This window comes from Hyposmocoma kahamanoa, unplaced genomic scaffold (genome assembly GCF_003589595.1).
Source record: "Hyposmocoma kahamanoa isolate Upper Pololo Valley unplaced genomic scaffold, ASM358959v1 63, whole genome shotgun sequence".
Lineage (NCBI taxonomy): Eukaryota > Metazoa > Arthropoda > Insecta > Lepidoptera > Cosmopterigidae > Hyposmocoma > Hyposmocoma kahamanoa.
The window spans coordinates 17,177,858-17,204,639 of NW_020653851.1; the positions used below are offsets into that span (position 1 = coordinate 17,177,858).

The 26,782-nt window shown below is 39.0% G+C and overlaps 1 protein-coding gene across 1 annotated transcript in view; it reads right to left on the bottom strand.

Moving 5' to 3' along the window:
* Window positions 1–333: 333 nt before the first annotated feature.
* Window positions 334–26,782, bottom strand: part of LOC113230307 (tyrosine-protein kinase Drl-like) — a 33,645-nt gene continuing 7,196 nt past the window's right edge. The window contains exons 2-6 of the mRNA XM_026464181.1: window positions 6,298–6,425; window positions 3,158–3,844; window positions 2,758–3,071; window positions 2,375–2,671; window positions 334–2,245 (exon numbers count right to left, since the gene is read on the bottom strand). Of these exons, the coding sequence (XP_026319966.1) occupies window positions 2,134–2,245; window positions 2,375–2,671; window positions 2,758–3,071; window positions 3,158–3,844; window positions 6,298–6,425 (1,538 nt within the window). The 3' untranslated portion in view covers window positions 334–2,133. The remainder of the gene's footprint in view (window positions 2,246–2,374; window positions 2,672–2,757; window positions 3,072–3,157; window positions 3,845–6,297; window positions 6,426–26,782) is intronic.

Below are 26,782 nucleotides of genomic sequence, written 5' to 3' on the forward strand. Positions count from 1 at the left end.
TTTGATCAAATGATCAAAGCTTTCATCATGTACAGACTAAAAACTTAAACAATGTAGATTCTCACTACGCCAGAGCTTGAGAGATCAACATACCTTCGTCAAAACTAAAATAAACTGTAGGTAGTTATAGTATTTATGTTCAAAATAAAAAATCTTCTGCTAAAATATATTCATAAACAATTGGGTCAAAAATCAATTGAATAAAAAATAAATCAAAAATGTCACTTCTTGACTTACAATTTTAGGATCGGCAGATTTAAGCACATAAGGCAAAACAATACTTATTTTTTTATTAAATATATCTTTTTTATTCATTAAATATTTTTGGTGTTGTTTATAAATCCGGCATTATTAAGAAGGGTGAAGTGAAGAGAATGATAAGGGTCCAAAAAGACGCCACTAGAATTTAAGTTGAATCAAATGATTTTGACTTATGTGCTTTAGTCGGTCGACTCCCAATTTCACGTTGTTAACAAAAACAATAATCAGTCTATGTATAAATTGTGATTACAATTAATTAAATGTAAGAAACACAAAATTAATTTAAAACCTCGTGGAATTGTTATTTCCAATATGAGAGTCCAAAATAAGTCTACTGACCGTCTGCTTGTTTCTGATTTGTGGTTTGGCACTGTCAAACGTGTTTGGCACGCCAGTCGTTTGTTCAAACAAAATAACGGAAGGAAAACCTAGACTGCAGTAATTTGATATAGTTCAGGTTCACTATCAATATCATTTCTGTCGCCAAACTTATTAACCCGAGAGAGCACGAAGGTGAGGAGAGACCCAATGCTGCCGTTTAAGCTTTGTTTTAATTACCAGCCAAAAGTGATTTATTATGGCAACACAGTCACATATCTGACGGATAATTAAAAGAACTAAAGCAAATGTTAAATAACAAAGAGCAACCCCTAGAGTTTCGTGCTCATGCTGCTCAAGGGAATCATTCCTTACAAAATAGAGTTCAATCAATGTGACGAATTCAAGTGTAATTGCTTACCTTTGAAGTAAAGGCTATATGACTTTGAAAACAGTGGTTTTAAATGGCATCACTGAGCCTTCCGGCTAGGCTTTCTTTTGCCTTGCGTGCTTAACCGGCTGATCTTTGCAAACATGAAAAACTAATAACTTTGTATATGCGATAATGTTAATACAATAGCTAAAATATCTCGATGAACAATTTGGACTTTGTTAGATTCAAATGTGTGAATAAAGCTGTAAAAGTGAAGTAAGACAACCAATTGCAATTGACCAATTTGCATGAACGATCGTTTATGAAACAAACGATGTAATTGATAAAAGTAGGACAATAGAGAACAATTCATGTTACTTGATCAATTGTAAATGACAGTCTGGTCATTGCTGCTGTTTAGATTTATTTTCACGCTTTACAAACTTTACTGTTTATCTTCGAGAACAAAGAGAAAATTGTGAATTGAACGGACTTTGAATAGTAAATTATATATTATTGTAAAGCCAGGTAATATAATTGATACTAATCCAGTCTTAATTACTTCTTTATACTGTAAACACCTATAAACATCTATATCTTTAATAAAGTTCGAGGCACATTCAATATACGTATAATATAATAGTCATGGAGGAGCTACGGCTATATGTACATAAGTATAGCTTACTCTAATATGGCAGTTGTTGAGGTTTTAAACAATAATATACAAGTATTTTCTCACATGATCAAGGTATTGATCTGTAAGTTCAGGATCTTGTAAAATATTGTTTGAGCTACAAATATTTGGGAATTGATGATTGGTGCATATGCACTTGATTATTAAGTTTATTCTCTGTTCAACATTTTTCATTTGCCAATGTATTTGTTCAAATCAAAGTGAATTCTACGCCGTAAGTACACAATTGTATCCCAAAGCAATATTTTCACAGTACAAATAAGTAATTCAAGATCAAACCAAAATCATGCGAAGACAAATAAACATCTATTATGTACAATCATAAACACTTTATAAAAATCAGTCTCTTTAATAATAATCAATTTCCACTTAGAAATCATTCGTCATACACACTTGAGGGTAACTTTTTAAGGCCTCTAACGTCCTTTCACTTTGTTCACTAATTTTAAAGTTTTTTATTGTCATCTTTTGGTGCAGTGAGGAATGCTTACACGAATCTCGTAAGCTGTGTGTGGAAGTCCCTTAGGAATATCTGGAGTTGTTGCAGCGTGGGCCGATCGTCGGGGGACATTGCCCAGCAATACGCCATTACAGCGAACCTATCAGTGAGAAAAAACAGAGTTAATCGATGTAGCCCAGCTTCGTCAGTTTAGGTGGCGCGAGGAAGTTTACATCAAACCGAGAACGCTAAATAGACAAAATATATCAGATAGTATGCAAATACTCACAACTCATCAGGGCAGTTCGCAGGTTGCTGCAATCTATAGCCGTCCCGCAAGTACGCGGCCACCTCGAATGGATCCACTTCAGCGTACGGCTGATGGGCTAACGTCGTTAGCTCCCATAGCAACACTCCTAGGGCCCAGACATCTGCAGCTGGGCTGAATTGCCTCTTGGTCAGTGCTTCTAAAGCTAGCCACTTAATAGGCCTGTTCTCATTGTCACCTAAACAGTGATAGTCTGCAGGGAAGAGATCTCTTGACAACGCGTTGTCGGCTATCATCACTCGTAGGTTTTCGTCTACACTGTAGAATAAAATCATAGTTAAGTAACTCAAATATTTATGACAAAATAAAACAAGATAAAAAATTTAAATCGTATGATTACTTACACACAATTCCTAGCAGCTATATCCTTGTGTAAGACATGCTGAGAATGTAGATAAGCCAAGCCATCTAAGGCATGTAGGGCCATTCGAACAACATGCTGAGTAGTTAATGGCGGTGGAGGAGCTCCTCCAGCCGCACCTCCTATCGTGACTCCGCGACAAGCCAACAAGAATTGCTTCAAATTCCTCCAACTAGCTCCCCAAGGATACAAAAGAAATGGAGCAGTTTGATCTTCAATGCTGACGCCGAGAACGGAAAGAACGCGTTCGTGGTGCAGTCCATAGAGCATACAACCTTCTTGAAGAAGTAATGATACCTATAACAAACAATAACATAGTTAGTTTTGCTTATTAAATTATTACCCGTACCTTATTTTAAAAATGTTTACGACGACATATTTACCTGTACTTGAGAAGCATGTTCAGCCACAGTTTTCACGAGAACCTCTTGTTCCCTTGCATCTTCATCTGCGTAAGTTCCTCTGTAAACACGGCCAAAGGTGCCTTCCATTGCCACAGACCGTAGTCTAACTCGGCATCTTTGGATAGTTAACTCAGCTATTCTCTGCTGCAGGTCTCTGGCTCGCTCCTCAGCTGCTGCTGCTGGTAGAGAAGCAGGTCGGCGGTAGCTGGTATAGCTGGCGGCGGACTTGCACGAGGAGTCTGGTAGGAAAGCATGTGCGTCTTGTTCATCGCTCCTAGTACGGCGAAGTTTCCTCGCTCGTGCTCTGCAAGCAGCTGCGCCAACGGCCGCTATCAAAAGCGCTCCGCCAGCACATCCTACTCCCGCGTAAAATATATCAGCTGATGTAGAAGCATGGGGAGCAGTGTCTACTCTAATTTGCTGCGTCGGAGTTTCTTTAAGGCAAATTTTTCGTCGACGGAAATTAAGTGTGGTAGACGACGGACCAGCAGAGACGTTAAGCGTGATAATTATATCCACTTCTGCAGCAACTGTATGCGTACAAGGTAAGTCGATTCGCCATGTTTGTGGTTCCGTTGGTACTTGACCTTTGTCGGAGATGTTGAAAGTCGGCGGGTGCATCGCCTCTGGATGCGACAGAACGTCCACGACTAATTCGTACGGTAACTGCAACAACGAAAAGAATATTATGTGTTTAGTAATATCATTATGCGCGACTCATTTGAAATGCATGTTGTACCTACATCCTAACGGCCCGAGCACGTCGTGATGTAACTGTAACAGTGAGTACGTGCGATTGACGGACAGCGGCACGCCTAACCAGCCTGCAGATGGATCACGGCACCCGAGATCAAATGTCGAAGAAACCGCGGTTGAGCACGAGTCTCGCTCCTTTACGGGATAAATGTATGTCGACAACCGACATAAACTACTGCTTCTAGGTACAAATCTCGAACATGGCCAACATTTGCATATAGACAGCTTTGAATCAACCAAGAATTTTATGTTTCCCTTATGCGGCTGACGTGGATGTATTGTAATTTGTAACATAGCTGCAACGTGTTCAACAGACCTACATCGAATCGAAAAGGATGGGAAGGTAGTTAAATATTATGATCATGATACGCTCATTATAATCTGACTAATCATCGAGCGGCGCTTGGAATGGTAAAACAAACAATATTCGCCGCGGGCTCTTTGTCCGTTGCATCAGACATGCAGCGGAGGCTCGCGGTCGCGGCTCGTAAAGGGCGCACCGCGTAGGTGCGACAGCGAAGCCGCTAATTAAATATTATCACTCGACAGTCGGTGAGTACAGACAATGCAATAGTGGCGCGATCGCTTATCGGCGCTAGTTAACCAGTTACCAAATATTTGTTTTGCCTAGTCAAAGGCGCCGCCGGGTAAATAACGGAGTGTAGTAGTGGCGCAAGGGCGCAGGACGCAGGCGGCGGTGATAGTACGGCCGCACAAAGCTCGCCGAGATGCTGATAACAGGCGGGAGCGTGATCGCCACTCGCCACTGCAACGCCGCACTGCCGCCGCGACAAGAAACAATTGACTGCAATATTTGCTTTGTAAATCTTTGCGCGTCGCGAGAATTTCAAACCCGAAAGTACCTATTTTAATCTTAAGAAATTACGCCACTCAAGCCTTGAAGGTATTTGGACACACAGCTAATCCGAAACTCTACGAAATCCTATTATCTCATGTCAGTATTCTTATGACTTGCCAATACAGTCCTAAATAAGCAGAACGTGTATTGATAAGTTCAGCGAACTTGTTTGTAGAGAGCATTTGAGATGCCTCTTTTGTAGCCCGACTGGTGGATATGTAAAGTGCGCGTCGTCGTCGACTTCCAGATCAAAATTCAATGTATCCAAGTATATTTCTTTGGGAACAACTTAGTTGTGTATGCCGCCGGCTGCGGGTAAAATAAATAAATGCACATAATATTTGGTATGATGCAGGATGCGGGGTAAACAAACAGTGGCGCGTCGTGTTTCCATTGAGAGTATTTGCATAGAAAGCGATTCGAAACTGGTAGACTAATAATATGAAATAAACAAAGATAACGAAGCACATCGGGTTTGGGTACATTCACAAATAAAATGATCAATCATAGAAATCGAACGACGAGCATTAAAGCCGATAAGTAACTACCAGACAAGATAGCCGATTCGATGATAATGATATTGTTATCGGGAACTATTTTACGAGCTATCTAAATTCAGATACGGTTCGTGGTACATTACCATAAGAATGGCTTGTTTGCGGGCCTGCGCCCGTTGAGAACCTCGGCGCGCTCGACGATTCTTGGAAAAATAAACTTTCCTCTCTTCTCCGAGTTAATTACTTCCACCTAGAGTTCTGGCGAGGATTGTTTTTCCATAAAACATACGATAAAAAGCTAGTTTTGATTTCTGTTTGTGGCAAACGTCCGGTGTGTCGAAATGAATAACTCGCGGATGGAATTATATTCAGACAGTATAACTCAATCGATGGATGGAATTATATTCAGACAATATAATACAATCGATGGATTTAGATTTCCTATGCAGCTCATGCATGTGATTACCATAATAGTGCGATTGTTTTGACCAATCAATTGTGCAATTAAAGTCCCTGTGCGGGCATCATTACATTGAAGACTTGTTGTTATTCAAATTGTCATCCTGTTGCACATACAAAATGTCCTATTACATAATATGAAATTGGCTTCTGAGAATTATTTATCGGTATTTATTGTTCGCACATGTGGTCCCAATGATAAGAAAGATTTATTTCAGTTCACAATGATTATTAATTAAATGGTCCCAATCAATCAGTATAGTGACACTATTAATTACAAGTCTAAATAGATTATTTTATCAAACAGTCATTCACCTCACGACATCTTGAATCAGTTAGTAAGATAACGCAGCAATTGAAAAAAATTGGCTCAATTTGAGCCAATTTTTTTCATATAATAAAATTTTACAGAAGTAATATAAATAGAAAATCAATATGATTTCCTTATGCCTTTCTCTGCATACACTTGAGACATTGGGTAGATCACTATTACCAATTTTCATCAGATCATTAGGACTAAATCTGAATTCCATAGAAGTAATTCTTACCGGTTTTCGGGCAAGACTTTGCCAAGTAAAATGGAGTTCCCCAATAGTGGCCGGCACTGGTACGACGTACTTCAAGGCGTAGAAGTTGATCTGCCCGTCTCTTACGTAGAATAGCTCTGCTGTGAGACCTGGAGACAAAAGAAACATAGTTTTATTTGTCAAAACCTCAAAAACACTAAATATGGAAGTGATTTTTTTTTATGATACCAACTGACCGATGACGGGACGACCAAGTTGTGTATCTGGTAAGCGACAGGCCTGTCTATAACAGTTGCAGTGTCACGCAGACATTGAAATCGCAAAACTCTTAGGAGCACTACCACTGCGCCCGTCACCCTGAGACATAAGTCGAAAGTCCCATGTGCCTGTAATTTCAGCACCCTTACCCTTCTGAACCGGAACGCCGTAATGGCCACACTATTGCTTGGAGACATACGTACGGTGGCAGTACTTCCCTGGAACTCTCTCACAAGCAGCTCTTCTGCTACTAAGTGTTGATATGGATATATCACAATACTATAACTAAAATGTCGGGCATATAATGCAAATAAGAACGCGACTACTAGGTATAATGCAAATGTTGAACAGAAATGGCATCAACAGAATATCGTGAAAGTATGAACGTAAATAGAAATAAATAATGAAATTTAAACGTTTTGGGTTTCCATCTTTAAAACGATTAAGACGTCTAAAGATATAACAAGGTGTAATGAACGACTAGCAGAAATTATGTAGGTTTATAAATACTCGTGCGAGCCGGCAACTTTTAAGGCCTTGGCAGATTTATTAATCAAATTCAAATCGTTTGATCTGAATGGAATATCTAACACCGCTTAATGAATTAATGTGCTTCGGCAACACTAAGAACTTGACCAAAAGAATTATCATATTGCGAAGGCACGTTTTCGAAAGTTTTCGGTGATTAAATTTCGGTGAATGATTTGTTAGGTGGCGTTGCATATATTCAAGCCATAATTCGCCACATTATCACAATTGGCCGTTAGCTTGGCAATGAAATGTTTCTAGTATGTTCAGCTTTTACGCTTTGGCACATAATATCATCTCGTAAATATCGTTACCAACTTCAGAATAATTTAATTGATATTCGACGCCCGACAGTCTGGTGACGATTTAGGATCTGCCATAGTTTGAACAGATCTAAGGATGGAAAGATCAATACATCCATCAACAATAACTGGCAAAAAACTGGATGCCCAAGCGTACAAAGCGAGCGGCGAGATCAAAGAAATCAATGATGCCGCAACACAACTCCTGAGCCACCTGTTCACAAATCATGGGAACCCATTTCATGGATTAATAAGGTAAATTGAAAGAGGTGCTACAAAATTTTCATTTAAGCTGAAAGGTCAGCCTAAATTAAGAATTATGTAGTAGGTATTGTAGTATTGGATAAATGAAATCTTAGTTGCTGTATAATTTAATTAGACTGAAAACAGACGCAAAATTATTAACAGGTCTCACTAAAACCTAAAGTAAACACCATAGCAGCAGTGACATTGATGACAGGAACCCGGTCTGTCTTAATTCGTAGTAGGTATATTATCCGAAATGAAACAATGATAACAGAAGTGGCTAAAGAAGTATTTGATTCTACTATAAAATAAAACGTAGCCTGCAACTATATACGCAGGAGTTGCAAGTTACAAAGACGAATGCATTGAAACAGTAACCTAACTGTCTTATTTTCGATCAATAAGCAAAGACCACAAGGTGGTCGATATGAAGTACCACACATTACATTGCATTTTTATTACTCTAATCGAATAACGTAAGCAGAGAAGCAGTGCAATGACGGCGGTGTGGAATTTATATTATAATTTACTAAATGATGACCTCGTTCATAACGTATCAAAGAATTATTGGAATAAAGTCATTTTGTGATCCCCGATACATAACAGGCAATATGTGTTGAGAAATAACTTAACAAGCTTATTAAAATAACCATTCTACCTACGTTTCGCCATTATCCCTCAAACAGGATGCTGCGGCGGCAAACATCAGTAATGTTACCAAAATCGATAAGGATTAGGCTATAATTTTTCTGCTTATTAAAATTCAACACCAAATTAAAACAGGCTTCAAATCCGATGAGAAAACATTGAAATTCAAAAACAACCTGCAACGTTTACTGCTGGATTTAATTATATCTGTACATATATTTTGGTCCATCATTAACACCAAAAAAATCGATGCTTTCTCGTATACTGTTGTAAAAAAAATCTCCGCCATATTGTCGACGATATTAGACCTGATTAAGCATTTCTTTTGTTCTTCTAACAACAAAATCGTGTTTTTAGGCTGTGACACAACGCCATATAGAGATATTAGTTTTACGTTACTTTCAGGGGCTTACGTATTTCTTTAAATTTTACAGTAAAACCTCGATATTCCGTATAACATATTGATATTGGTATTAGATATTCAAAACGAGTTTCAATATTATGACCGGTTTAGCCAGGACCTCGTTGCTGCCATCCCGCGGTTATGGCACTCTTTATTAACACTATTATCGTAAATTATTGACATCCTACCTAAACAAGGTTGTGGGTTTTAGCTATAATTGTGTGAATGTTAATAATGTTTAATGTAATAATTTCAACGATCTTTATTCTATTATTTTGAGATATGAAGACTTATCAACACAATTACAGAACCAGAATTTACTGAAACAAAACTTGGATCGTCACTTTTAAAAAGAGTGATATATGTTTTTGTCGAGTACATTTTTGTATATAACAGTGCCTATATATGTGATCAGAATCCATCGACCGATCAATGCGATACAAAGGCGAACCAAAATTCAACAACAAGTGGACCAACTTTGATGACCAAATTATGCGTATCCACGCTACAGAAACATGCAAATGGGTTATGGGTGCAATAAAATTAATAAATGTGACGACGTTAACATTTATTTGTTTATTCAAGATGATATCTCTAACGAGAAAAAAAGCCTTTAATTATATTACTGATGATCTGGAAATGCATGCATACTGAGCAGGTAAAGGCGGTACAATCGTGAGACGGTGGTGTAATAGTCTTGACGACCATCAGAGTAACTGTCAGGAAATGGCATATGATTGAGATAAGTGAAGAGATGGGAAGTTTGTAGAAGTGGGACACATTAAAAGTAAGTACGCAAATTACGAGTACTGTTAAAGTCTTTGAATCTAAATACTTTTATAGATAAGATAGTGTTTGTTCAACAGTAGTTATCACCTTATGCATATTTATGCAACCCCGGACTCGATCAACCGCAAATGGGATCGTTCACTCGACAAATTAGTCCGATAACACTTGTTAATTAGTGGAAATTATTTTAAACTCTTGATAAGATACGATTAAGTGTATTATGGTAGCACTTTAATGGTATGTGCTCAGTTTGAAAAAAAAGAATATAAGAACGAGTTCGGAAAGACAAGGCGGACCAGAATAATAAAAAAAAATTTAGAAAAAAAACCGACAGTAATTGGATAACAATCTATATAATTATAAGGGACATTTAAAAAGCAGTAAACTTATATTATTACAATTCGAGAACTTGTTAATAAATTGTTTCTGTGAAATCAAACTCTGAATCAGATTAAGATTTAATGACCACCCAGTCAAGACATGCGAGGCACGAGAAGCACCTACGAATTCTGATGAGGCAATAAAGATGTGACGTAAGAAGAGATTCTTTTGCATTCCCACAAAGGTAATAAGTGGCAAGACCCGGCTACCGTATGCGGCGCCTTTGATGCGGCGGCGGCAAAAAGAAGAAAACCACTTGATACGACAAATAACTAGAGATAACCGGCACCCGACACTCAGCACCCGCCTCCTTCGACGACCGCTTTTTGTTGCTTATTCAAACTAATTTCTGAAGACACTAACGGCGCTTTTTATTCCTTATCGTGGATTCTTTTAAAATATATTTCAAGTATCCTTACAAACCCCATATACCTTTTTTAAAGTGCACTATCTAACCAAATATAAGTCATGGTACTCGTACCATTCCTCGAAATACGTGGAAATCGCTGAGATATTTCACCTCATACCCATCTTCGTGAATAGGGGGTTGGTAGTGAAATATTAAATGATTATGTGCAAGAATCTTACACGAGAAATCGCGTGTTCCTTACAATACTGGCACCATTCGAATAAAACCTTCATTACACTCGACAAAAAACCCCATTCGTCGTGAAATAAAGTAGACCGTCGCACAATAGACGATGATATTCGTATAGAAAGTCCCCTCTTGGCGAGGCGTCAGGCATAAAGATTTTAGGGTATAACAGCGGCATTATTGTGGAATTATGCGGACGAGGCGTGCAAGAAAATAAAACAAAAGTGCAAAAGAGGTGTGCGGAGTTATGCACTCGAATCCGTCGAGTGTCACAAACTCGACGCGGCGGGTAAAAAATGTCGTTTATTATTGCACCCACACGTTGCATACCTGCAGATGCTATGATAGGGAAAGAATGCACCAAGTAATAAAAAGGTTGAACGGAAAACCGCTAGATCAACAACTGTTCAACATTTTACAGCGTTGCCACATCCCATGGCTTCTGATGATAATGGTAATCATAAAACGTACAATGTGTTAAGAAAGCATAGAATGAGTCGTAAAAATCTTCGGGAATGCATAAAACGCGTATTTAGGTAACATGTTGCAATGGTGACAGTTTTATTGTAGTAGTACCGCTTGGAACTCTTTATAAAAGAAATTTAATAAGGCGACGTGCACGATTGAAAAAGTAATTTTGTATCATCTTATTCAAATCTTAAACATCTCTACGGCACATTGAATTCAGACAAAGTAAAACTTTCATAACGATAAAATTTAATTTAAGATAATTTATCGTACCGTTCGTAAAAACAAAATGACTGTCACCTAGTTATTTCTGAATGTCATAGTGAGCACAGCTTTAGTGTAGTTTACATAGCGCAGAGGCAGAATGTGTAGACGAAATTAGCCGGTTGTAAATCTGCGACACGGCCCTCTGTGTAATTTGTCCAATGCAGTAAACAACTATAAAGCGTTGCTATTGGGAGACACGTGCGTCAGGGCCGTGTCATCGGTGGCAACGTGCACCAGCCGTGTGACTGTTCTTGATATTTATGTTAATCGTCAGAGTTTGAATCAACCAAGATTAAAGACTCTTTGATGCAAAAAGGCCGCAACAGCCGTTGAAAGGAATCCTGTCTACCACCAAAATTATCATCGCAATTTTAAGTCGCGTGTAAACCCCGTATTATGTCGGATGTAACCAGCAATCGGACCGTTGCAAATTGTGTAATAGCATTTGTCGAAAAAGACCTTTACAAGTGTATTCAGGTGTAAAACTTTGAGGTTTTCGAAGTCACCGTTCCGGAAGTGAGGTAGGTAACACGATCCCTTACTATAGAGCTATCTGTCTGTAGGGCTTTGTCCCTAACAAGATTTGCCCTTGTATGGCGAGCATTTTTCAATACACGCACAAAGGCAGCTAAATTAAAGACCGCGTAAGGGAAGGCGTGAAGAAGCTTTGCGCCCTTTGTTTTAACCCTCCTTCCTTTTTCGTGTTCACATTTTCAATGTATGAATATGCAAAACAAATAGATTATCGTTTTATAACAATATATATATAGTAAAGTTGTCGAGTACTTGGTATAAGCAAACATAATTTTAAAGAACTAGGTCGTGTTAAATGAAGTATATCATTTAAGTCCAACGCCCGGAATCTAGTGCACTGCACAATCTAGACAACTTGTAAGCATTACTTGAAGAAACAATTAAATGTTTCAGATGAAGGTCCACGATGCACTTTACTGGTAAGCTGGCGCCGTCCTTTTACGCACAAGCTTCAAGTAGACGCTATAAAATCCTCAGACTAATTAATCAAGATCTTTTATATCTTTTTATGAGTCGGCAAATTTAACACGATTGACTATCAATCTTTCTTAAAAGTCCTTTTTGGCACTATTCCACGACCTTTATATCTTTGTTCGGGGTCATCACCAGTTCATTTGATAAACAAACACGATTATTTTAATAGATTGTATTTACTTAAGTGATTTCTTTGGGCGTGCTTCATTAAATAATTGTTTTCTTGGAGCCATTATTACAAACGGCTGCGGGTTTCCTCAAACAAAAATCAAGATGCAAGTAAGGATCATATTGTAAGGGTGCGAAGGGTGCGAAATTCGGGGCGGATAATGCACGTAATAATCGCCACCATCCTTCACCGCCGCAGTTGTTACACATACCATTTAACCCGCCCCGTGTATATTCTCACTCACACCATTTAATTATACAGTAACGCAATTACACGTAGATTCATTAAATTAATTGACATAATTAATCTGTACAGTGAACTACAAAGCTGCAGCTACAAAGGTACAGAAGCCGCAAAGATTGTTAAAATGTTTTTAGGGTGAAACAAATTGTAAATTTTTATTTTATGACCACTACGTGTCAAACAAATCGTTTGTCTTATCAAAAAATCTGTGTATTTCACGTATACAGAAATAAAATTTTATAAGTGGTCGTTTGTAAAGAAATGGACATGAAAATGGGCGATTAATTCGGGTATAATCGTCGCAAGTACGACAAGCATGCCGTTGCGCGTCCACTAAATTAGTTACGTAAGTTTTTCACACTATTCGAAGACCTGGAACTATGGTTCCGATGTATTACTCCTCTCTTGCTCGCTATTTCTGGTGAAATTTTATATATATCGTTAGTGGCGATGGCAATATAGGAGCGCAGCGCTATATTAGCAAATACACAAGTTATAAATATCGCAGAGTCGCTCATCTGCACTGATAGATGTCGCTCTTTGCCCGCGTGCCCTCGGCTCCGGCACACCGGCTAATCCTGCAGAATTAGTTTGACAGTCGAAATCTTTTCCTGATTTTTTGCTTCACGAATCCCACGAATCCCACATGTTTACTAGGGCGCTCCCGCTTAATTATCCGAAGTGACACGGAAACCAAGTCCATCAATTTTAACTTAGTATAATTAGCTGTGAACTTTAGCACTGTGCTTACTTATTGTCTAGTATTGTAGATGTTTATTTATGACAAGGAAATATCCATACACTCTCATTAAACACTTTGTATAGTATGTACTTCTGGCCATTATCTGTGCATACACATGTTAACGATCAATAAATAAGTGTGTAATAAAATAAACACTACCTGTTTACGATAGGCCCACCCTGTAAGTGGTGCGACGATGGATTTATTCTCTGGCAGAAGCGAACGTTACCGGTGATGCAACATATCCCTAAAACACCAACCTGTCGCTGCACTATATCGCAAATAATAAACATTATAATGAGCACACGAAAACAATGACATTGTTTTGATTATCTATGCTCACATTCAAAAGTTTCGCAGGTCGGCGAATGCTCGCGAAATGAAACACGCGGTGTCTTCACTAAATTTATGATGTCACGTGCAACGCACCCGCTTGTGCTCGGAGGAAATTAACTTTGATAGAGTTATGTGCTCCTGGTGCCGTTGCTTTGTTTACTACACAATATCGTGTTGAAAACTATCATAAACAGTAACGTTACCCGTCATCCTCTATGCAACTCAATACTTACTATCTTCTAACAATATGGTAACAAGCACAGCGTTCCCATCAATAAATTTCGAAAGATATGGTCGACCTGTTCTATCCGCTTTGAATCTTATATCAGCAGGGTGCCAAGCAGGTGGAAATAGTAACATTAGATGGGCAAAGTTTAATTTAACGGAGAAAGACAGAAAGACCCAAAATAGGAATAGAAAACTGGACAATCTTCTTGATAAAAACCTCGTGGTATTATTAAAGGTCGTGATCTCGGTATCATGTTACAGTCGTGGTCGCCTGCGGACCGCAAGCTCCGCAACTAGAGCCCTACTTGCCGCTATAGCTCCGAGATATCGCAACAACCACATCGAACCATTAAATTACCAGCCTCACTGGGCTGAGCAAATATAGGAAACTCAATCCAAGACCCATTTGAAACTATGGAAAAAATCACCCATTTCACTCGACAACTCAAGTGGCATACGCTGGTCGCGATGTGATGAATAGCAGTGCTCTACGTTGGATATTTTGACAAAAAACACAAGTCCACAGCACGAATGGAATCGTGACATGTTTGTAAATGTTGCGGGATTGCTCAACGCAACCCAGCACAAACCCTCATGAATTTTGTACCTTCCAGCGTTTAAATCCAATAACCGAGTCGACCCATGTGCATGACTAGTAAACAACGCCAAACATGCTCCATCTTATCTGCCAGATTAGTACTTACAGGCAATCGTCGTGGTAGCGCTGACGTTATATAAAATCGATTTATTATCGCCTTTAATGTACATGATTTATATTTGACTGTTTTATCGTTCAGCGATAAACTAATGATAAACCAGCATTATCGTTGCAGCTACTGCACTTTTTATTTTGAGAAAATATCGCTAAGCAACAGATGTGCCAACAAATGATGGTCCTATTTCTAAAAGCTCCCATGGCCTATCAGTGCAGCTCAAATAGAAACTATGTGCCGAGTGGAGGTGTCCAATAACAAAACACACGAACACGCTTGTCAAATAACGTTCACCAAATATTATCCGAATGCCACACTACATTATGTGGAGGATATGTAACAGTCTAAAGCTCTATGACAGAAGCAGGCTGATATTTGCTTTGAATCTTATGAACGTTATGAAGTTTTATTACAATATTTTTTATTACGGTACACGAATGCCATGCTATTGTTTAAAACAAAATTGCACATGCAAGGGTGCGAAAGAGCAGTTTACTGAGAGTTCTCGTGGAGGGCTCTTAGAGAAACGAGCGTCGTCGGCAGGAGGTGCTCGACGCGCGCTGTTTACACCTGACAAACACCTACGTATCATGTTAACAATTCTCATTAAAATTTCACAGGAATAGCGTCATACCAACGAGACTATCGAGCACAAATTGAAACCAGCGATCGAACACGACACCGCGCCATCGTCTCATAAATTAGAGGCAATCGAAAATAATCGCATGTATTGCCAGGAATTATCGAGTTGGCAGCCGTTCAGAAAATAATTTACACCGTATCTGCCTGATGGAAATCATAAAATTTTATACATTGCCCGTAAAGTAAACAATGGGCAAAAAGATCAAGAGAGCAAAATGGACGGCGTAAGCACGGCGTGCCCTCCGGTGCCCCGTCGAGCTCTCTTATTTTTCAACTCTTGCAAAATAAAATTTTGAATATCATAAAGCATTTTCGCCGGGTAAAATGTAGTTTGAGTTTCGGAGTGCGAGAATTGTGTTTTCCAGGCGAGAATTATAGCACCATGCCACGCACTCTATAACCAAAACCACTTTTCGAAGACGCAAATTACCAATACCATCGTATATAGCTAATTGTGGTTTGTGTTTGATGTACCTTTTTGGTAATGATTGAACCCTGTTATTAGTGATCTAATTATACGGATTTCCGTGATTTCCGCTGTGAGTTATCGTCGGGCGGGTGACGGTGGGTCTGTTTCCGGAGCGTACAATGCGCGTCGATGCGGTGCAGTGCGACGGACCGATTCGACGCGCCGCCCGCGCTAACTAGCCGTAATGTACTGCCCACTAGACCGCAACCACGTAATCTCTGTGACATCAAAAGAGAGAGAAAGACTATTGTCAGTCTAAACAGTACACCCACGGAAAGTAGACAGATTGTACCGAAAGGTCATATCTGTAGCAATTAGAAAGTCCTATCTTGAACCAAAAAGCAATTTACACCTGCTAAAGTAAACAATAATGTGGGAATGTTTAAATAAGCGTGTGATTCGAATCGAATAACAAACAAACAATTTCAATTAATTTCCAAACCATCGTCGCAGGATAACATCTGTTTTGAATATAAAATATACACCAACGCGTACGAGCGCCCGCGACCCTTGTTAAAAACCCCAATAAAAATGAGACCCACACAACTGACGCTGACAAAAAACGAAGCCAACAAAAACTGCCTACACGAACACGTGAGTACGTGGAGATCTTAAATTTTGATCTAACGACCCTGAAGGATCCATTATTATTTATAACCAATGTCCAAATAAAACATACGAAGAACATTAAAATATTGATGGAAGAAATGAAGATAAGGTTTTCATCCAATACAAGACATTTATTAACACGAAGGAACGATGGATCGAGATAAAACAAACATGGCGGGCGCGCGCGCGCATATAAACATTGAGTATATCGTGGAGGCTGTCACAACACGCGCCCATCGAGCGTCTCCGCTGACGGTCGGTGAAAGCTCGAGCGCACTCTGTAATGCGACATGTCCGTAGATCTTATCGACACACTACATTTGAAACCTACGCTCATTTCTTCTTAGGATTTCGACCTCACCAATAAGTATACGTATTGAAATGATTAACATTAAGACACGTCAAGAGGTTATCTGACTACACTTAATCTTTTAAATGTATTTGAAATCTGGTAACGTTTACGTGAATGCAACAAATAGCCTCCACAAAGGCAGGCAAATACACTCTGCTTTTCTTTGCTTTGTTACTCCTAAAGTCAATTTCAATTTTGTAACCCAACCAAATTTAGTTGATATTATAAAAAAGAAAAACCTATGCCACTTCTCAAAACTATCATCACCCAGCCGAAACCTATTAACCTCGTAACAAGCCTATTCGAACGTAACAAGGTACTAATATGGCGGAACGGGCGGGCCGCGGCGTAGCGCGTTTATCAACAAAGCAAAACAACAAAGAAACCAGTCGTGATCTCCATCACTGATCCATCAGCGAGCCGACTGCCGAGATGGATTGCTTGTATTATCCCAACAAGCACCGCATAACCAGCCAAATTTGAATTACCACCAACCTGAGAGAGAGTGAAGTTGACTCGAAGAGAGATAATTGAAATCAATTTCCCTCTGGTTGAATTGTTAACAAGCTTCGTTTATTCCACGAAATGAGCTTGTTAAAACAAACATTATAAGATATCACTAGGAACAATCTTTGCAGCAGGTGATTTACCTTGGGTGGTTGCTGTATGAAAATTAGATGGCGAGATATCTTCAACAATGCCTCGTTACCAGACCAAACACGTTCTCTGGGAATTTGACCCTACACGGTTCACGGTACCATGATGTTGAAAGTAAACGAATTAAGAATTCAAACGAAACAGCTTATTTAATGATGTTCATTGATATATGTACATGTAAATATAAATTATGATCAAGTTAATTGATATTACGAGCTGGGAGCTGGGAACTGAGCACGAGGGGAATCAACCCATTGCGGTAAATATAACCATATAACCACTGGTTCATAATAACAGCATGCGGTGTCCATAAATCAGAATTAAAGACGCTAACCAAGGATATTCACTTTTCGGCGTCGATTAAAGCCAAGTGGAAAACAAACAGAATCTTGGCCGCGCCACGCCCTTTTTCTTTTTTATAAAACCTTCGGGCGAGACCCGGCATTATTCCACCTGGCTGCTACCCATTACAATTAGACAGGCTACTTTTGTTTAGTTGCTACCGACTTCCCGAGATAAAGGTCAAACTGCACGATACACGAACCGTTTTGTTCTTTTAATGCCGTTAAAAAATCCCTTAAGTCACGACACCGCGTAAGCAGTCGGAAAATAAAAACCGCATTTGCACCACGCGACGCAAAACTACGATCAGTTAAACGGTTGGACTCAAAAAACAAACAGTGCAAAGCGAGAGACGAAAATAAAATTCAAATGAACAGCGACGGCGATCGAACAAAATTTTAAAATGCATCCGATTTAAACGAACGAACAAAATAGAGGCAGCCTAAAGAATGGCATTTATAAACCTTTTAATGAGGTACCTTGTTGAACTGCTATTAGATGTCGCTACTAATGAATGATCTAGGGTTGCGAAGTCAACCAACTAGACCATTCTAGCGCAAAACCACCGACCTTAAATCTTTTAAATATTTTTTTTTATAAAAAACTGACCTCAAACGTTTGTGGAACTACTTATTGTAATTGAAATCGGTAAACTGAAAGTGAGTGAAACCCAATAAACGTGGAATATTTCTTCATATTTGAATGGGACCACTATCCATCAATATTTGGTAGGAGGCAGTTGAGGTTCAGGCATCCGATGTTTGCAAATAACACATACTTAATGCAATAAAGTATAAACATCGTATCGTCCGCAAAACGATTTTTAAAAAGATTCCTTCCTCAGAATCGAATTTAAATATGTAATAAGCAAAAGTTATAAGTGTTTGTGAGGATGTCGGGCCAACACCTCGCGTGTGTTGCAATTCTCTTTTTATTGCCTTACCTCAAGGCGCCAAGTTCAAATACTAAAATGTCATTTTGTATCCTTTTTGTCCACAATAAGCAATATTTCCAGAATTCATGTCAAATGTTATAAAATTAAAATGAAATTGCAGCTGCAGCGTTCGCCTATTGACTTTTATTGTGCATTATTTGCATGGTTTGTGAGCTGTTCTTTCATTGCAGGTAAAAACGTGACTGCGGAGCGCAATTGAGTATTTTCCCTGCGATCACGACTGCGGTGAGATGCAATCGCGCAAGGGACACTCATGGTAATGCGAGCACGGATCCGGCGATGCCATCAACCGAGACAATTAACCTAACGACCCCAGGTAAGTTAGATCGCATTACAATCTGAATAGATGCCCAATTTATAAATTGGTTATACAAAAACCTTACTGCACTATACATATTACACTATATTTTAGTAGAAGTAGAGCTCCTTGTGAAAGAGTTCGCCAAAGGAAGTACTGCCACCTTACCTATTTCTGCCGCCAAGCAGTAATGTGAACATTACTGCGTTCCGGTTTTGAAGGGTAAGGGTGCTGGTGAAATTACTGGCACATGAGACTTGTCAACTTATGTCTCAGGGTGACAGATGCAGTGTCAGGGCCCGTCGGATCTTTGCGATTTAAAGCTCTGAGTGGCACAGTAACTGTTATGGACAGGCGTGTAGCTTACCACCAGTCACACGACTTGTTCGTCCCGTCACATGATATTGTAAAATTGAGAAAAAATATACCTATTTCTTTTCATTCTGACATCGAAACATAAATCAATCAGGTTTTGTGAGAATTGACATGGTTTTGATGGGCAATATAATGAGGAACGAGACGAGGTGTTCGGCGCCTGAACAGTTACGAGCGGTTAAATAAACGCAGACTCCCATTAATGCGATTGGAGAACGGACGCGTTGACTAAGCCAGAAATAAAATTTAACCCAATCGCAAGTGTAGTGTTCCTGGTTTATTTGTCCAAAGTACTGTCTTCGATGGGATCGGAAGGATTGTTTTAGGTAGACGAGTACAAAACGCTTTTAATTCCAGAGTGTGATGACCACATAAAGTGAGTAATAACGACCACTGCAGTGTGTCCAAATATTAGCCCACGAGCACCTCCGAACGGATTCGATCAATATTTGTTTAGTACGACTGCTTCCCAAAAGTGTATTTTCTGATTCAACAACTTCTGCCGTTCGACACTCGCGAGGGTGTCACGATGTTTATTTAACCAAGAGCCAAGACTTCAGTCGAAGCAACAGCTCTACATCGATGATTTTACGACCCACGCATCGAAAACTAATAACGTAACGCATTATGCAGAAAACCAAACGAAATATTTACAATGTTAATTTTTACAACTTTCCAACAAGATTAAACAAATAAAAACCAAATTAATTTAAAATGGTGTTTTAACGCTATCACTCAAGAAACCTAACACCGCATCTACGCCGCTATTACAACCGGTCTCGCAGTCAGATTGCCCTCAAAAATATATAAACATTTCAGTTTAAATAAATTTGAACACGACCAGTTTGAAGATACAAAAGCAGTGTAAATTTGTGCATCGCGCTTACTGTTTACATAAGTAAACAGTACCTAAGCGCGATATAAAAGACAGAATAGTTCCCCGTCGTCACAGTGACAAATTTGTGCGCATTTTATTGATTTGAAAGTGACTAAACATTATCTAGTCCATTGGGAGAGGCTCAGAAAAGCATCACAATAACCCTTATTGGGATTCAGAATGTAAATTCGGGACATGCGGGTCCTCGCAGCAGGCTGGCAACGCCGCGGGGGACCGGCTCCGACACCGGCTCGACCCATCTTTGTAACATGCTGCGAAACATACAAATTCATTTTGAAACGTGTTCAGTCTTAGACCTCAATCAATTCATGTCACCCGGAAACATTAATGATTTTGTCAGTTGAGTGCAAAAAGATACAATGTTAGTCAACATTTCGAGGACCACACGCACTGCCAAGATAAGTAAAACTATTCTAAACCGAATAAAAGTAAGAAAAATGTGTCACCAATGGTAAATTCCTGCGCGAAGAAGCAAATTCAATCTGCACAAAATATATAATACGTACATTACGTATTATTACCTCAATGTATTTCCATTTAATTTATTTTTAAACCGACTTCAAAAAAGGAGGAGGTTCTCAATTCGACTGTCTGTTTTTTGTATAAGTATTTATACATTATTGAACCGATTTTGATGATTCTTTTTTTGTTGGAAAGAGGGTACCTCAGGAGTGGTCGCATTTAGATTTGAACAAAAAAAAATTTCCACCTCTAAGGGTGGCAAACTAGGGTTTGTCAGTCAGTTTGAGTACTGTGTAATATCAGTACAGTCTCTGTACTGATATTACATTTTATTAACTTTTTACATTGGTAGCAACGTTTCGAATGACTTCGTTATTAAATAATAAAAAAAATGGACTGCATTCACAAAGCCGAATCGATTCCATCAGTATATTACATTAGCAGTAAACTTCGTAGGGATACATAAATCGTGAAACACTACACGTCGCCATCGACAGTAAAACGTAAGTAGGCATTCGTCAATCGTAGAGCGACAGTGGCCAATAAAATGTTATTATTTAGGAGCTCATAACTGACATGATTTACTGGTCGTAAAGTAAGGTGAGGTGACCACATTACCTTCCACAACTATTTTTTTAACAAAGGACAGCGCTTCCAGTTTCTACCCGACTACTGCAGTGGAGAATTGGACGCAAGATGGAGACGTTCAAGTGGCACCCATTTCCGGTGCAAGCAAATTTAACTACGAATAGTCTTGTTTATTCAGGGGTACAATGAACCATTAAAACCGAGTCAACTCGTAACTGCCTCGACCGCGTTAAATTCGTTAATTCTATCATAATGCTCAACTTAATTGCTTTCTTACGAACCCATAAAAATTGTGAGTGGCTACAGTTCAATATTTACGACTCCACTTTTAATTTTACTATGACGGTATTAAACCAGTGGAACACAATTTACCAATCATACGTGTTTACGTTACGCTGCATTAGTTACCTACAAAACTAAGCTACGTATAAATCGAAACGCTTTTAAAGTTGGTTCCCCTTTTATAAATGTCACAACTTTGACTTGTATTTTCGATCATAAACGTTTATTACAATGGGCCGTAGCAAAAAAGTTAAGAATTGTTGCGACCCCATTGATTAATTTGTTTCGCTATTAGAATTCTCTTCACGGGTACCAAATACTTCCCCGCGGAGAGCATCGCAGTTGAATTTCGGCCATTATTTATGGCATGCCATTCTCTTCAAAGGACTGTATGATTTACAACCGACGATACAAAAGCCACTGCCTTATTATGACGTGCTGGCCCGCGCATTGTGCCACCATATTTATTCGGCCGATTGTGCGCAGTTTGTTTATTTTTGGTCCTTCCCCGTAAATAACGCATTGTCACAAATCTAAGCACAATCGACTCTGACTATATTTCACGCTGCCTAATTACAGCAATGCCAATTGTAAATATTTTGCCAAAATGACATATTCAAGTTATGCATTTATGTTCTGTAATTTACGATTACGGACGCCATTGAAAAGTAGACAATTAAATCAAAGTGAAGTGCATACTTTCACATTTTGATTGGAAGCATAAACTAAAACTTCATCCGTGAAAGTGAGGTAATACTATCAAATTGTTAATGAGGGAAAGAATGGCATTTCATCATGATTCTATCATGTTTAAAAGACATTAGCACCCAGAAAGCTAAGTAGGTACGTACACAGTGAAAAGTAGGGAACTGGCAGGTACATATCGGCGCTGACGCCGGACGTGTTTGCATAGGGAGTGCTACCGGGGCGCGTGTGTGGTCCGATTCTTTTGTGTATAAAGGTTTTTGGAGACCCAAAATAAACACTGATGCAAAAGTTGTGCATGCCTCACCTATAAAACAAACGAGAACATTATTTCTCAACAACTGTAAGTATATATTGATTGTAATGAGCAACCCTTTCACCATTAGAGAGCAATTGACAAAACGTCATCCCTTAAAAGAAACAACGTGTGAAACTTTACCGACTTAATGTTTCTTCGCAATGCTCGTAAGTGCTTTTAACAATTTAGATAATGTCTGAGAAGTGCAAAAGCATTACGTACGCCTCACATTAACAGGCTTTTAGTGGTACTGTCTCTTGCTAAATAAGCTTTGATTCCTTTAATAATGTCCGTGAAATATGCGTAATGGCTCATCACACATTCATTTACCCCATTTTCTCTTAACGTGCCGAGGTCGCGTGGCGCGCTTCCCATCCTATTCAATTATGCCGCACACTAAACAAAATTGTCACAGAGTCGTCCCTAATGGCACATCTCTTGTGTTTTGAATAAACATAGGAGAAATATAAAATACCGGTCGTGTGCCATCACAACAGGAGTTCTAATATTGTTCATGGTCGGTGTCGCGCGGCGAGATGCTTCATGCTTTATTGAAGTAGCCGTTAACTACGGTCGTGGGATTTAGGGCTTCATTTTGATCGGAAATTTATGATCTACGTTTTCTCTTCTAACCACATTAATACTTTAATTCTTTCACATTAAACATTAATACTTTCGTACAAGGAAAACAAACAACCATGTAGCAATGTCAGTTAGAGCTAAAAATAAATGAGATTTCATTCAATTTAGGTTTGGGTGTATTCCTGCACAAACGTCATCGATCATGGTCGGATCTGTCAAGTTTAAACTGGGCTTATAGTGAGTTTCGACCGAGTCGTAGCGTGGCACTTGATGGACGCGCGCCGTGACGCCCCGTCAGCGTCAGCTTGCGACCGGCTGACCGGTGACGAGGGTAAGCGTCTGGTCGACCAAAACATCTGACTGTTTGCCCTGTGGTCATAAAGATTTACCGCGAACCGAGACACGACGCGCAATATAAACAATACGAATGTGAACGATCCAATTTGTCGCTACAAATGAGAGAATCAAAGCATTCCAATGTTTTTTGTTGGTCGGAAAGTCAAAGCCCGTTAACGATATTGGGAACACAGGGAACGAGGAAGCGTAGGCCGTTGCACCTCACCTCGAGAGCTTTTTTCCCCGAGCCATTATCTCGACGCGCCAGGGATTGCCTAACTTTCCCAATTCTATGACACTATATGCAATAATGAAAAGAAAGATTCGTATAGAAAGTTTGAAACTTTCTAATCTTAAAAAAATCTTCAACACCATATTTCATCACATCACTTACACTATAGGCAAATAATAATAATAATAATAATATATTGTAAATAAAATTAATAAAAACAATTCAGAAAGTTCAAATAGTTAAGATTTAACATATTTAAGATTTAAATTTAGCTCTATGCCGTTTACGATAAGAACGGTCCAAAGTCTGAAGAGTCAAACTGACGTACTCTTGACGTACTAGTAGAAATAATTTTGACATAGCAAACTTTGAAACATCTCGAAAGTTTAACAATAAAGGTGACAATTGATGAAAACGACCAAAACGTGACGGAAAGTTTGGGAAGCACGACGTTAGTGACATTTGTTATGCGCGCGCGCAGGCATCACTGATCGATCGAAGCTTTTTGTTGAGCTGACGTCTCCATCCATTTCCAGCAAATTGCCGACACCGATGACAAAACCCTTGTCGAGGACCGTGTGATCAAGGGCCACGTGTACGATAGTGTTTGCCCACTTCATTCGTTTTATGTATCTTATTTGACTCAGCGCTTTAATAATTAATATACATTGGAAATCAAACTAGTTTTTCGGATCTAAATCGACTAGAACGTCGACCGTCAGCAGTGAGCATGGGACTATGGAACCTGTAAAGGGCCTGAAACGTTGGTTTGAAAAAAAAAGTATACGCGATGCAGTACTTGCGTGGCAGTACTTCCCTGGACGAACTCTTTCACAAGGAGCTCTACTGCTACTAAACTAAATGCTTGTATTCAATGTTGGTTCCAATAATTAAATAAAATATCTGAGGTCCCCGTCGAGATTCAGAACTTAGAACACGTCCAACAATCGGTCACGAGAAGTAATTTTAAAACGCTGATCTCGTTCACTGATGCCTGCTTGATGTATCGCTTACACACTCTCTGTAGTTCCTACTCGCATACATCAAAATCTTTCACTGTCAGTGCTGTTAGTAGAATTTTGTCTCAAGTTACCGAGTTTGATGGATGGGGTTAGGAAGAAAGAGGTTGGGATATCTTGCGACCGACATAAAAAATTGCTCAAGGAAAGGTTTGTCATCTACTAATTCGGACAACTGAAGTCATTTAATAGAAACCTTTGAAAATATAGTAACCGTGAAATGAGCGTTCCAAAACTTTGCCTATGCCGATAACAACTTCCTTAGTTCAGAAGAGAATTTCTGCCCAATTTACAGAATGACACAATCGTTTAACAAACAAATTGGCCGACTCTCCTTTATCTAGAGCTCGCTTTCGCGTTATTTATAAAAGATCTATTTATTCAGCTGCCGACTGACCTGGATACACTGCCAACGTTAGGTTGTGAACTGAGCTGATACATGAGAATGTTTGTTTTACTATGCCCATGTTTAATAAAGTCAACTTGTTCTGTTTTAGAATTCCAATGTCCAAGTTTAATCTGCTAACAGATAGTGGGGGATTACACAAACACTGGAGCTGTTGGGTTATGTATGACATTACAGCGAAGACATGAGATTACGTTAATGCTTTTAAAGCAGCAAATATTGTACTTAACACACTAGATACAACTACATGAAAGTAAATAGAATTCTCAGGTTTCTTGTATGTCTGTATATGATTGTAAAGTAACGTCATAAAATAAATGTACACATATAATGACTTCGTATAAGACCAGCAAATGCATCAGCTTAGTAACTTTGTAGAAAAACTTGCGACCACAGTATGGGAAGACGTGTAGGATGGAACGACTTGTAAACTACACATATAAAAAATATATAATTTCTATCTCTTCATCGACCGATGATCGTAGACTGCAGTGGCTTGCCTGATTGCTATACAATGCCAACAATAACATGTAATACCTGTTATTGTTTGGTATTATTGGCTTGGTCTGTTATAGTATGCGATGTGTAGGAAAAAAGGAAAGGGTTCGTAACGTTCTAAGAAATTTCATTTCAATCTTACAAAACGCGCAGGTGGATTGAAGGCTTTGGCCGTGAATTGAAACAAGAAAACCGGGTAAATTTCGTATAAGTAAACCATTTTTATTATGGACATTATATACAGTGTTGTCCACAATTACACTACTACTACAAAATGTTGTTTATTAACACCAATCCGCAAGTAACTTTGAATAATCATCGTCACGACATGCACTGCCCTGGATGGCAATTTTCATTAGCATAACAACTTCAACTGGCTGTATAATAGAATTCGCATCACCATTATAAGCACCTATCCAGCTATCGCAAACGAGAAAGTCTAGTAGCCACACTTTTTATCATAAAGTATGGTGGGTAATGTTCTTTAAAGCAGAGTGTCAATATTCAACAGACATTAGACTCAAGTAGCTCATTAACTACGAGTACTCACAGAGAAAGTAGTTTTTTTAAACAATAGCAGCCTTAAGCCGACTTAAGGATATACTTATTCAGTTAATGACTCAAGAAATATGAAGATTAGGAGCTATTTCCCATTACACATTACAACAACAAACGTGTTAAAATTACTACTCTCTATTTAAAATTTATCTTAAGTGTAATTTCTGAGTAATCCTGCACGTCCAATCGCAATCGAACGTCAGAAAAACTTCTCCATCGGCCATTATCACACCTTAATGGACGCCCGCGCCAAATCGATCATCGAAACGAAGGTAATTGCCTGTTGACTGGTAGGACAACCTGACGACACTGATAGGCAATACAGTGCAGCAAAAAGCACTTTCAAACTATCGCTTCTATATTTTTTAAAGAAACTCCGCTTATTCTCGCAAAGACACAGTAATGACTGAGAACGTATGTTTATAATTGATGATTCCAACAATGGAACGCGCGTCAATGTCGTTGTGCCATAATAGACGAGAAATGACGGTTTATTACGCACCGTCAATGACGCGGAATGAAACATGTATGAGGTGTTATGCCATTGAAAACGCCAAGATTTGGTGGTAGAGCCGACGCTCCAAATAATTGAAATACCGAGTTGCATATTCATGCACCT